Here is a 13,253-nt window from a genome sequence, read left to right as displayed (position 1 = left end):
TCACTTCATTGCATTGACACAGGACGCACACTCTCACTTCCTCTTTATTATCTGCAACTTTTAAAGCTGCCATAAACCTCCTTTACCCCCCCCCCCATCCCCCAGGCTTTGGTTACTGCAGACGTAAACGTTACATGCAGTCAGAGCAGCATGTCTGCAAAGCATCACGAGGATTAACCACATGATCCCAGAGGCAGATTGGGTTAAAACATAACGAAAAAGTGCAGTGAAACAGCGTCCTCCAAGTGAAACATGAACGATTAAAAACAGAAGGTTGGAGAATACAAGCCAGCGTCCCGGCACATACCATCCTCCCCGAGGCTTGAAAACTCTTCACCAAAGACGCACCGTCGATTTTGAAAATGTAAACCTGCGCAGGAGAAAAAAAACCGAATCACTGCAGCAAGAAGAAACTTCAACTCATCAGCTGGAAACGAGAGGAAACCATCGGGAGTCCTACTTTTCCACTGCCGCTGTGCTGAGGCGCGCCTGCGGCGATGTCGATGACGTTGGGAGAGGAGAAGTGTCCGGCGGTCACGGCGTAGCCTGAGGACAGAGACGAGGATCAGTCACTGCTCTTTGGCTGCTGGCAGCTGAGCGTTAAGACAGCGGCTCTCACCCAGGTAGCTGTATCTGTGCGAGTCGATGTCGTCTTTGTTCGGGCTGGAGAAGGAGTCCGACGTCAGGTTGTAAACCTTGATGGTCCCGGTCCAGTAGTACGACCCCGGCGCCCCCATCACCACCAGCTCCTGAAAAACAAAAACTTTCTTTTAATATTCCCCAAACTTTTAGTCCGTGATGGTCGATTGAACGTAACGGAGAAAAAACAGGAATGCACATTTAGTCTTTTTTTCACAGAGAACAAAAAAAAAAACACTGGACTCATGTCATAACAACTCCATGGACCCAAAGCAAACAGGACACAAACACACAGCTGATCACAGAAGATATGTTCTGAATGGTGGATGGATAACATTACTGTGAAAACAGTTTAGAGCTGTTTTCACATAAATGCACTCCTGAAAATATCCAGATCCCTCCACGGCCGGCTGCTCCCGATGTTCTCCTGACCCCGCGCTTCATGTGTGCAGCTCACAGCAGGAGACCGTCCCTGTCAGACCAGACGGGGGGGGGGGGGTCCCGCTACACGACCCAACATGCACTGGTGTCTAAACTTTTTTCTTGCGGGTCAAAACTGTGGTGTTAGAATCGCCACAGGTTTTTGTTTTTTTAAATGATGCCGTCAGGAACTTTTTGTATTTTGGCCTGTATGAAAATAAAAACACAATAACTCATTACAGTGAGAAACTATTGTGTTTAAATAGTAGATCAGAATCAAAAGGTTTACAAAAGAAACCCTAAAAAAAGGAAAATAATATTTAAGATTTTTTCATTATTCTTTTTCTGTTTTGTTTTTTTCATCAGTTTTTCTCCCCTCACAGCGGCCGGTTTGCCCACATGCCCTCTAACTGCACCTCTCGACTCTGAGACATGGAGCATTATTTATTGAAAAAGATCAAAATAAATATCAGCAGAAAGAGAAAATTTCACACACACGTCTTTACAACAATAAAAGAGTCAAACGGACACACTTTAAATCAGAGGAGAAACTCTGCTGGTTTCTTATGAAAACACCAGAAAGGAGCGTCATGCTTGGTAAAATGTTTCCTCTCTTCTGCAGGTTTTTGTAACCAATAATCTCCGGAGTAACACGAGACATGATGTCTCTAAAGCAGAGTAAGTGGGAAGAGGAGAAAATAATCCTCCTCCTTTAAGTACGTGCCAATCCAGCGAAGATTTAAAGGCTCCAACACTCAGCTCGGTTTTAATGACTTTGATTGAACGTCTGTCTGTGCAGCAATTAGCTGCTGAAGAAAATGTCAGAAAAGAAAAACAGTGCCGGGTGAGCGTTTGGTTAACCAGCAGCCACAGGCTGGTTTCTGCTATCTGCTCCTAAACCACACGTCCAGATGGCGTGCCAGCCGACGCCGCCTGCTTTGAAGTGACATGACGTGTGTAAAGTGAGTCGCTCACGGCGGCTGCAGGGACCAGAGCAGGAAAGATGCACTCAAAGTTCTCAGCACTTCCTGGTTCTCTCGGCTGATGGAGTCAGTGTCACGGGATGTTTACTCACCACTGAGAACTCAAACAAACTGAACAACACGGAGACGACCTTACTCAGCAGTCCTCCGCTCCGGTGCTGCGGCGTCAAACATCTGGGCAGCAGCAGGCGCACGCTCGGCGGTTCAGACAAGGATACGGTCTAACAGTCAGACGTCCTGTCTTTGAATTCTCCACATTCTTTAAATGAACGCTAACAGATCAACACTGACGTCCTCAGTCAGGAGGGCTTGGATGCAACCAGCTGTGAGGTCATCGAGGTCATTCTTTAATGAACACTGGTGTCAAGTCATATTTGAAGCACGACATGGCTTTTTCTTTGACATCAACAGAAATGTTGGGACGTCACACCTCTGATGGCCGTTTTTCCCACAGTGCTTCACAGTGAAGGCAGACGCCTTAGCTACGGTTGTAAAAATAAACACATTGATTTCAATACTCATGGGTGTCTCCGTAACAGGACTTCTCCAGACACATTTCAGGGAGGATGCACGTGGCCTCACTTCTCACCACCCGGGGAACGTTTCTGCCCGTCCAATCAGCATTGGAGACGAATCCACCAGTATGTGATTACTGATCTCACAACTCAAAACTAAACGTGTGGGAAGTTTCAGATCACGATGTAAACGTGTTGGAGTAATCCCAGGATGAGTCAGCAGAGGGCGCTAGACGGCTCGTTCTGCGAATCACGCGATGACGCCCTGATATGAAACCAAGATGGTTCAAGTCTCTACGAAACCTCTAACATAGACTCTCTTCTCCCAGCCCTCCTACGGCAGCCCTGCAGCGTTCTGCCCAACCCACCGCCCCCCCCCCTCCCTGCTCACGGAAGGCTCGCAGAAAGCTGGCCAATCAGAGGAGAGTGGGCCGTTGAGGAGTCGGCCTTAAAGAGACGGCAGCTGAAACTAACTGTTTCAGGCAGAGGATGAAATCGGGCTTTTTATTGACATCGTTGAAATCATGCAAAGCTCAACTGGCGGCTGTGGCTTAGTGGGTAAAGTTTGTCGTCTCCCAAACGGAAGGTTGAGGGTTTGACTCCCAGCTCCTTCAGCCACATGTCCCGACGTGTCCTTGAGCACCTCATCCCGATAATTCTGCTTCAGCTTCAAAATGTCCAAAGCATCCAGAACTTTTCACTCATGTTGTCTTTGCAGAAACAGCAGATGTTTTACAACGCTTCAACTTCACAAAAAACAAACAAATAAAACATCTTTGATTTATGTGACATCCATCCATCTAAATCCATCCGAAGTTTCACCCTGAATGTTCAGCTTTAATGTCCCTCACAGTAAACTGTTCTGTGTCGCTAACTGAGCCAAACGGTAACGTGACACTCGAGAATCACATCTCTCCTGATGTTCAGAAAGCAAAACTTCTTCTGCGTGTGGGAAATGTAAAAGACGTCTCCGAGATACAGAAAGGTTCTGTGTCACCAGGGATGATGTCATGTTCACACAGACACAGTGGCCCGTCTATGCTGAGGAGGAGAGGAAGCTGGTATTTGCTTAAAGACTTTATCTGGTGGAACCGCAGCAGAGGTGAAGCGAGGCCGCCGCAGCCTTTTCCTCCTCTCTCAGCCTATGGAAACATACGCTAACACTTATCAGCAGATAGTCAGCGGAGCGCCGGCGGCTTTGATACCTCAATGCTCATGTATGTCTGAGTGTAGGATTGAGATTTTCCACATCATTGGACATCTTAAACAGCTCAGGGAGGAGGAAACCCCCCCCCTTCAGCTGAACATATAACGTCTCTGTTTCAGCTTCTCCGAATCCAACACTCATGTCAACTTTAATTTACGTCTTTGTTGTTAGTGACACGCGGGTCTGTATCGGCCATCATGTGCTCTTTCTACCGAGGCGTCATTGAAAGCATCATGACCAGCTGCATCGCTGATGAACGGGGAGATGGACCTGCTCTTCTCTCGTCCTGTGACAAGTCCAACTGCAGGTCACAGCGACACATTCACACACCATCAGAAGCTACTGATCCATTCATACACATTCAGTAAGGACACATGGGACATGTTGCTGCAGGAGCTGGACTCAGAGGACTCCACCAGCTCCCTTAACCTCCTGAACATTTCCAAAAACCTGATTATCAGCCATGATAGCTCTTCACCCTCCTGCCATCAAGGAAGAGATACGGGATCCTCCGAGCACCACCAGAACCACCAAGACCCGGGTGCTCAACTCCCTCTAATCAATCTCAACTACAGAACCCCTGAGAGTTAGGACGCTGATAACAATAATCCCACTATGCACAAGAGGACTTGATTTGATTATTGAGTCAGGTATAAATGTGTCCACCCCAAAACCAGGGACCAGAAGAGACCAGAGATTACAGGTAGACCGCCTTTAGAGAGTCTCCATCCTGTCAGCATCATCTTTTCAGGATGTTGAACAAACATTCATTAAATGAAACTTCTCCTAACTCCCGTCCTTCACAGAGTCTGACATCGTCCGGGAAGTTTTTTCAATCTGTTGACTTCAACGACCTCCGACTTCTTCTTCTTCTTCTTCTTCTCATGTTTGTTTCAACACAAAATGCAGAAACATTACTGCGGCACTTAATTTGAATTTATGTTTGTAATTTTGGTTGTAACCAGACGTCACTCAACCATTCCTCTTTCCAATCCGGCAATAAATCTCCTGTAATTGTGCCGACACTGGAGAGACAAACACTTTCTCTTTCAAGAGAACTGAACACGACTGCTGCAATATCCGTGCACGACCTCAGACTGCCTGCACGCGCTCGCTGCCTTCATCAAACTGTTTACTCTCCTCTACTATGATCCGCTCTTCTTCTGTTGATGTTGTGAGTCTGCAGAATTCACCTCGACGTAGGTCATGTCTCCCACTGTGAGGTTCATGCATGTCGTGAAAAACGACTCAGGCCTGACAACAAACACAATCACAGGAAGTGTTACATGCATAATGAAGATGAACAGGCGAGTTTACTGACCTCCGTAAAAACTCCCGCAATCCCGGCTTGGCACGAGCCGTGCTCTTCCCCGTACTTCTGCTTATAGTCTGCGAGAAAAAAAAACACACCACAAATTATTTCACTGTGTGCCTGAGCCAGCATTTACTGCAGCTTTCCTGCATTCCACATGGAGCTCGTCAAAGTCCCGGTCCCATCCGCGAGGAGTCTGGGGGCAGAACGCAGACTGAGAGGAGAGGGGGTGCCATGCCACAGAGGTGTGTGTGTGTGTGTGTGTGTGTGTGTGTGTGTGTGCAAAGTGGATCTGCTTTCTCCAAAACCGTTGGCAACGAGAGAAACGGAAGGAAGTGAAGTCCTGACCTGGGAGCTGAACGGAGGTGTAAAAGAAGAAGCTCTGACTCACACATCAAAACACGAGCGTGACTCGGATGAAGATGTAACGCAGCACGTTCGTTCTTTTAAATGGAATTTGATTTTTTAGTCTTGTGGAGGATGTGCACAAAGAAAAACAAACCTGCAGCGTGAATGGATTCGATTAACCGCAATCAAAACAAAACGTCATCCCGTGTCTCGACCTTCAAAACAAATCTCTCCTGGTCAGCGTCTCATTGCAGGAGAGTAAACTTGAAATGCTGTGCTTTGAAAGGTTGCAATAAAAAGCATCTTTGTGTTTAGTTTTGCTTCTGCCTGAAGCTGCCTCGGTCATAAACACATTTTCCACCTCCTTTACAAAGTGTGCTCGTCCTCTCAGCTCGACAACCTGGCCGGCTCGTGCTGGACGGACGGAGAGAGAGAGATCACACTGCTGCTGGTTCCTCAGAGCCAAACAGAAGCAGATGTGAGGGCTGAAGGTGCCGATCACACTGATCAGACAAATCCTCAGCAGAGGAGAAGAAAGGCTTTAAAGCCGAGGGTTGAAATGATGCAACATAAACACAATCAGGCTGCAGGAACAGCAGCAGCTCTGTCAGGCTGTCAAATAGTCACAGCTTTGTTTTTTTGGAGCTAAATGCTAACGCTGTCATGCACACCTCACATGGCCAAAAGAGAAGAGAGAACTTCTCTCTGAAGGTCTTTCTTTAAAAACACTTCGCCTGTGTAACAGAAGTCTTTTCCCTTCCTGTTTAAATGCATCCAGAATTTATTGATTTATTAATTATATTTTACCCAAAGGAAATTAGGTGTGAACACTCAACACACACATATGTACTCAAGCAGGAACAGGATCCTCTGGACACTGACGGAGAGGCGGAGCGGTTCCTGACCCAAGACCCAAAAAGTGAGGAGGAGAGTTTTGACTTTTCACAGAGATAAAAGGTCGACTTCCTTTTCTCCTCTCATCACACTGTGTGTTTGTCTGTTTCTGGGCCTCCAATGAAAAGATGACAAAGGGTTCAAACCCTCACAGTCACAGATGAAGTTGGATGGATGCGTGACCACAGGTAAGCTGTCATGAGTAATAAAACAAACTGCAGTGAGATGAGACAGGAGGGAAAATCCACTCAGCCTTTAAAACGTGAACAAAAAAAGTGTTTCTGAACTGAACCACTTTGAGACAGTTTATTAGCACCGTGCACGTTTGGTTAATAATAAAAAGTCGTGTGCGTCACGTTGTCGGTTCTGTACCTTCGTAACACGGGATGAGCGGCTTGGTCCGGCCCTGCAGGGTGGGCGGGATGATGGAGCAGTATCCGTGAGGCAGGATGTGCTCGGCCTCGTAGAAAGTGTTTTTCCAGCGGTGAGCGCAGGCCTGAAAGGGAAAACAAGTTCAGAGAGACGAACTTAATCTGTAAACACAAACTGTTCAGACTTCAGTCGGCCGCTTCTCCACCGCGACGCGTCCTCGCCGCGCCGGAGTCAGCGCGTCTCTGCGGCTGTCAATGAGAGAGGGGGGGGCGAATTAAAACCATCCATAACCCTGACCATAGAACAGCCTGTGGTGTGAATGTCTCCACATCTGCCTCTCCCACGCAGCACTTAATGCGCAGCGAGATAACATCCACAGTTACATTTGTGTTTTTAAAGTTTTAATTTCAAAGCAGCGCCTTCAAACAGCTGGAGGAGCCAAAAGTTCAGAGGAGAGAGAGAGAACACACTCACACACACTTTATTGTGCTGCGGCTGAAACACGGAGAACATTTCTTCAACTGACAGCGAGTAATTCAAAACAATATTATGCTTCTGTGTTATTCGGAATAAAACATTCCGCAGATCCGTCCGCTAACAGGAGAATGCAGAGTGGATTTCAGCGTGCACGGATCACGCCGCATCAATGTGTAAATGTGGTGACCGTTCAGTGCCCAGAGGGGACGCTGGCTCCGGGGACACTTCATTTCCCTTTGCAATGTTTAACTCCCCCCTGCACCCCCTCCCTCCTCTCTCTCTCTCTCTCTCTCTCACACACACACACACACACACACACACACACACACACAGCGTGACATGAATATAGAAGCAAACGAGACCATAAAGAGAACTGGTTGTTTTCATATCTTCAACACGAGGTGTTCACTGATTAACTGCACGCTGCTGTTAAAGCTCTTTTTACATTTTTACATTATTTCCTATGAAAGATTTTTAATGAGTGAATGATCCCGTGACCACATCCCCCCCCCCCCCCCCCCCCCCCCCCCCCGCTCCTCATCAGCACCTTCACAGGCAGAGCTCCTCCACCCCTCACTCTCAGGTCTGCTGACCCCGAAGACACCGGGGGGAAGAAGAAAACCAACCATCGATGTCCAACTTAAAATCCACGAAGAAGAACCCAGGAACACATGAGCCGGGAACTCTTCAATGTCAGATGAGACAGACTTATCTGACACAGAAGGTCAAGAACACTGCACAGTGTGAATATGATCTGACATGATCAGCAGTTCCTACTTCCTCTGATGGAACTACAAAATAAAACAGGAAAAAACTACAGACTCAACTTGGAGATGAGACATTAAACAAACAAGGGAAACAGAAAACTAAAGAAAAGGGATTAATTACATTTAAATGTGTGTGTAGTCGTAGCAACAGTGACACAAGCTCTCCCTCTTTAAGTCTGTGAGCTGAAGAGTTCTGTCCAATCAGAGACAGCCGTGGTGTTAAAGGGCTCACTGGTCACAAACAAGGCCTTCACTGAGCGCACACATGAACTCACCACTGTACACATCTGCCAGGCAGCCGTTTCCCTCCCGCCGCACAGAAACGTGAGTCCACCCGGACGAGATAAAGACTCAGCAACACGTGGCTCTGCACAGATCACATCATAATCGCCTCATCTCCAAGCGTGTTGATGTAAAACTCTGAGCACAAATCCCCCCAAAACTGACAACTCCAAGAAGTCTTCACATCGTGAGTGCCTGAGCGACGAGTCAAGCCAAGGCTGATGGTTTGAAATCCACGCCAGTACATTCCTCTAGGTATAAAAAAAAAGGAACAAAGACAAACACTTTGAAAAGAACAGAGGTTTTATCAGGCCGAGCGGTTATTTGGACGTCAGTGGGAGGACGAATTCTTCTGATTTTTTGAGGTCAATCAGCAGCAGGTATTCGCACGCGCACACACCTGTCAGGAGCGCTACAGTCCAGCAGTCGCCTTCAGACCGACCTGAAGGTGGCGAGTTCCAGTCATTACCCACCGCACATGAGAGGGGGGGGGGGGTTTCACGTTTAATGAAAGGCCAGCCTTGGAAGGGACCACCGCGGAGGGTCTGCAGCCTAAACAAACTCTGCCAGCTGCCCTCTGATCTCCGAGCAAACACCGAGCCCAGCCGCTCGGGGATTAGCACCACAAGTAAGTCTACTCCTCCAAAGCCCTCCCTTGATTTTTATAAACAACAATCCGCTCTTAAATAACCCTGTTCCACTGACTCGTCCAGCTCCAAACACGAGGTAAATGTTTCACAGTGTTACGTAACAACAAGGCCGCTTCCAAAACTGTCTGACTTAAGCTGTTTCTGCAGCTTGGAGAAGAAAAGAAGAAAATCATCATTTCAGGCGACTCAGAGGAACGTTTCCTCTCCTGTCTGCCTATCGTGTCCTTTACCTGTGTGTGTGTGTGTGTGTGTGTGTGTGTGTGTGCGCCATGAGGAATAATCTCCATCTTTAAACCAGGGGTTCTCAACTGGTGGGGCGGGACCCAGAAGCGGGTCGCGGAGCTGTTTTCAGTGGGTCGTGAGCTTGTGATCTCAAACTCTCTCAAGTTTCTTCAGACGCTGCAAAAACTGCCCAAAATCAATCTGATTGGATAAAAAAAAAAAAAGACTCTAAATTTGCCAAAAGCACAGCCAGTAATCCTGTAATGCTGTTCAACGTTCAGCTGCAGGTTCTGACTGATCCTCCACATGAGTGCAAGGCATGCAGCGAGATCAGCTCCTGCAGATCTGTTTAAGCGCTCCATCGCTCCATCGCTGCTCATGCTGACTGAACATCACACACTCTCTATGGGCAGCTCGTATTTGTGCATTTCAAAGTCTGTAAGCATGCAACGAAGCTTGTGATGTTGAGACTGGCTCGATGTTGTTGTGGTTCATGTCAGACATGTTCAACAATCACTCTGCTCTGCCTTTATGAGTGTGTGTGTGTGTGTGGTTTGCATGAAACAGAGTTCTGTCGTGTCCCTGAACTCACCAGGATTTGCCCGTCAGCTTTGTTCTGGCGGGCCAGGCTGACCCCCATCCACTCGTCGTCCCGGTCTCCCTGACACGTCTTCCCACACGACTCCCTCCGCCGGTTTCCTACGAGACAAAGAGAGCAGTTTGCAGACGTTGAGTCATCAGCCTGCGAGCGAGCAGCAGAATAAAGTCGTGTTTTAAAGAGTTGAGACAAACTGTTGTTCAAACGTTTTGGGGTTATTTGGAGTATTTCACAACACCTCTCCTGTTTCTGATCTGCTGTCAACACGCTGTAACCTTGAGTCAACAAAGTGAATCTCAGGTTAATATCAAGTCCACCGTTGTTCTGAACATTTTATATGTTTCTATACTGCAGAAAACTAAATGTTTTTAAGGACCCACCAAACGCTGCTCCAAATGATTTTTATTGTAATTAATGAAGAGGATTTGGGCTGCATGGTTCTGGTTCAGGTTCAGGTTCAGGTTCTGTGTCACTGTCCGGCTGACGTGCTCGTTAGTTTAATCACCTGGAAGTGTGTTTCTGGGTGTCAGCCGTGTGATTGGATCAGACGCAGCCTACATAGAACATAAATAACGGATGACCCGATAACCTCAGAAGTGCTCGCTCGCTTTGCCAAGTTCTGCAGCGACCTGCCGAGTCCGAACATTTGGACTGAAGACATGTGAAGCCTGATGTTTCCTTTCATAATGATCCCAGTGTAAAGAATGGTTTTGAATCAGTGATGGGTGTCTCCCAATAAGAGTCATTGTGGTGTATCCTAATTGTCACCTGCCTGCGGACTATGAACGTCCTCACACTGATGTTCATTAACATGCTCTGGATACAGATACAGAGCTTCATAATGTCCCTGAATCAAAGAAATGTTGAAGGTGCAGAAAGTCGTCCTCTGCTGCTCTACTCAGACAATACAAACTGGGAAGGACATCGAGTGTGCTGACTGTTTACCTGATAAGTTTATGTGCACATGCAAATCCAGCTGAAGGAGGCAGTCAAACACACAATCATCAAGGTGCAGGGAAGCGCAACAGCAGCAGTGTGAGGAGGAAGATATGCCCGCACACTTACTCAAACAACACACGGTTTTATTCTATCACAGAAGAAGAAGAAGAAGAAGAAGAAGAAGAAGAAGAAGAAGAAGAAGAAGAAGAAGAAGAAGGATCTCCTGCAGAAGACCTCAGCTCCAGACGTAGTGACTGTGATCGATAGGAAACTTTTTGTGGACTTTGAGTAAGTGTGCGGACGGATCTTCTTCTTCATGTTCAAAATATAATCCAAATAATTCCATCTACAGCCGACTGATGTGCTGATGTATAGTTAACACAAGTGTGTTACAGTCATTAATCTGAAAGCTGATCTTAAATATTCAACATAAAGAACAATGCAGTAAAAAGCCACAATCTTAAACTAATGACCTTTTCTCTCTCTGAGTATGTTCCACTTTCTCCCTGAAGACAATTGATTCAGCACAATGGCATGTAGCTGTGAGTGTGTGTGTGTGTGTCAGTGTGTGTGTGTCAGAGTGTGTCCGGGGTCCGGCTCCTCCTCGCTCACTCTGATCATACATGTTGATTTTCTGGTGACACATTGACTGAGCGCTGGGTTAATATTAAAGCCATGCGTGCACCCCGGCTTTCTCCTGACCACGAGAGCAGAGCCGGGGTTCAGCTGGGGGGGGGCTCAACCTTTTGGCTCACATGCTTGGAAAATATTAGCAAGAGCATAACTCATATTTATCATAATATTTATGGACCTCTGCACACAGAACCCTCTTTTTCTTTCACATGTTCCCCTTCAGCAGGTTGAGAACCAAGAGAACAACTCGGCACTGTTAAGAGAAGCATAAGGCTGCATTATTCAGATAAAACAAAACAGATGCTTGGGGGAGTTTATGCAGAAAGTGGACAAGGAAAAGCTGCAGGAAAGCCCAGTGTGTGCATGAGAGTGTGCACTGAACCTTTCGGTTACATGACTGTTTATTTGTTAAGTGTGCAAGCTGTGTTTGGATGCATGAGTTACCCCGAGGATGCACTCATGTATATGTCATTATGTGCGTTTGTGTTGCTGCTGCAGGCAGTGAGTGCTGACTGACCTCTTCCCAGGTCCATCTCTGTGCAGCGGCGCTCTGGGTTGCTGTGAATTCGACACTTGAACACAGCTCCGGGAGAGTGCACAGAGCTACTGTAGGTCGAGTTTGCCCTCGGAGCTCCTACTATTACCCTGCCGACATGAGGAGAGGGGGAAAGGATGGGACACAGAGAGGGGGGGGGGGGGGGTTCACCAAATCATCCCACAGACTCACAGAAAGCATTAAGAGAAACTAATCGCCAGAAGAAAAGGCTGCAGAAGGAACAGAAATGCCTTTTCATGAGGAAAGTCTTAAACTCTCACTTCGTATTTAATGGTTGTGGATGCAGCCTGCGGGAGTATCTTTGACATTTCAAAAGAACAAACTCATTGCATCACACAGCAGTTACACAAAAAAAAAGCAGTTCCAGGAACATGTCAAGGTTGGACTCACCAGCGTGTGTTGTCATGATAATGCTCCAGCACAGAGTAACCAAAGAAACTAGAATCAGGTCCGCGGAACACTAAAGGATGTTCTAAATCTATGTTGTAAGAAGAAGACACCGAAAAAGAAAGAAAGATGTAAAAAACTTGTTGCACTCCCATTTTGAGTCTCCGGAGATGATCCATGCCTTTGCGCATCGCGCGTAAAAACGCAGTAAAAGTGTCCAAAAAAAAGCAGATAAAACAGTAAGGAGGAACTATCAGCTCTTCAAAATGTTTAAAAAAAAAAAAAAAAACTCTTCTTCACTTGTTTTGTCCTGGTGTCGCGCTGGGTGTGTGTTGTGAGGGCATGAGGAGAGAGGCTCGGAGAGGAAAGTTAACGGTCCGGTAAATAACGGTGCGTCAGCTTCTCTCCATTCTGTGTCAAAGTGAGAGAGTTGCTGCTCGCGGGAGCTCAGTCCTGGAGATAAATGCGGTCAGATGTGTGAAGCGAGCGCGAGGCAGTCTGAGCAAGACCAGTAAAGGGGGCGTTTCCTTCAAATTAAAAGCAACACTCTCGGTGAACAGAATTCCAGTTCGACGGTCCGAACTTCGAGCGAGGGCTGTAACGTGAAAGGTAAAACCGGAAGCTGCGTTCTCCTTTCTGGCATTGTGACGTTTTGACGCGGTCGTGGAGAAACTCAGAGTGGGTTTTTGGAGGCGCAAAGAATCACATTACACTCGTGGGCTTTGGGGGCTCCATTCACCTAAACCGAGAGAGGAGGACTCAGTGCTGCCACCTATCGTTTCCCCACTAACACTGACCACACCAACATCTGCATTTTCACACTTTAACACATCTCACTTGGTCTTTTTCCACTGGTATGCTGGGGTGACAGTCTGGGGTCAAAGCAGCTTTGAATAAAAGGATTCCAGCTGTTACACTGAAACATGTTTATTTTCCTTTGTTAGTTTGATACTTCAGGATGAAATAAGAATTTCAGAGTAAAAAAAAAAAATCATTACACTGCAAAAAAGTGTAATTGTCTGATTTATTTTTGTCTCTAACACACACACACA

At 46.9% G+C, this 13,253-nt stretch overlaps 1 protein-coding gene across 1 annotated transcript in view; it reads right to left on the bottom strand.

Moving 5' to 3' along the window:
* itga9 (integrin, alpha 9) overlaps positions 1–12,650 on the bottom strand; it is a 50,921-nt gene extending 38,271 nt beyond the window's left edge. The window contains exons 1-8 of the mRNA XM_079363565.1: positions 12,205–12,650; positions 11,776–11,903; positions 9,681–9,787; positions 6,691–6,814; positions 5,086–5,153; positions 620–749; positions 461–546; positions 308–370 (exon numbers count right to left, since the gene is read on the bottom strand). Coding sequence (XP_079219691.1) covers positions 308–370; positions 461–546; positions 620–749; positions 5,086–5,153; positions 6,691–6,814; positions 9,681–9,787; positions 11,776–11,903; positions 12,205–12,392 — 894 coding nt within the window. The 5' untranslated portion in view covers positions 12,393–12,650. The remainder of the gene's footprint in view (positions 1–307; positions 371–460; positions 547–619; positions 750–5,085; positions 5,154–6,690; positions 6,815–9,680; positions 9,788–11,775; positions 11,904–12,204) is intronic.
* Positions 12,651–13,253: the final 603 nt, after the last annotated feature.

The sequence above is a fragment of the Symphodus melops genome, assembly GCF_947650265.1.
Source record: "Symphodus melops genome assembly, chromosome: 15".
Taxonomy (NCBI): Eukaryota; Metazoa; Chordata; class Actinopteri; order Labriformes; family Labridae; genus Symphodus; species Symphodus melops.
This window is presented reverse-complemented; position numbering and strand designations above follow the sequence as displayed.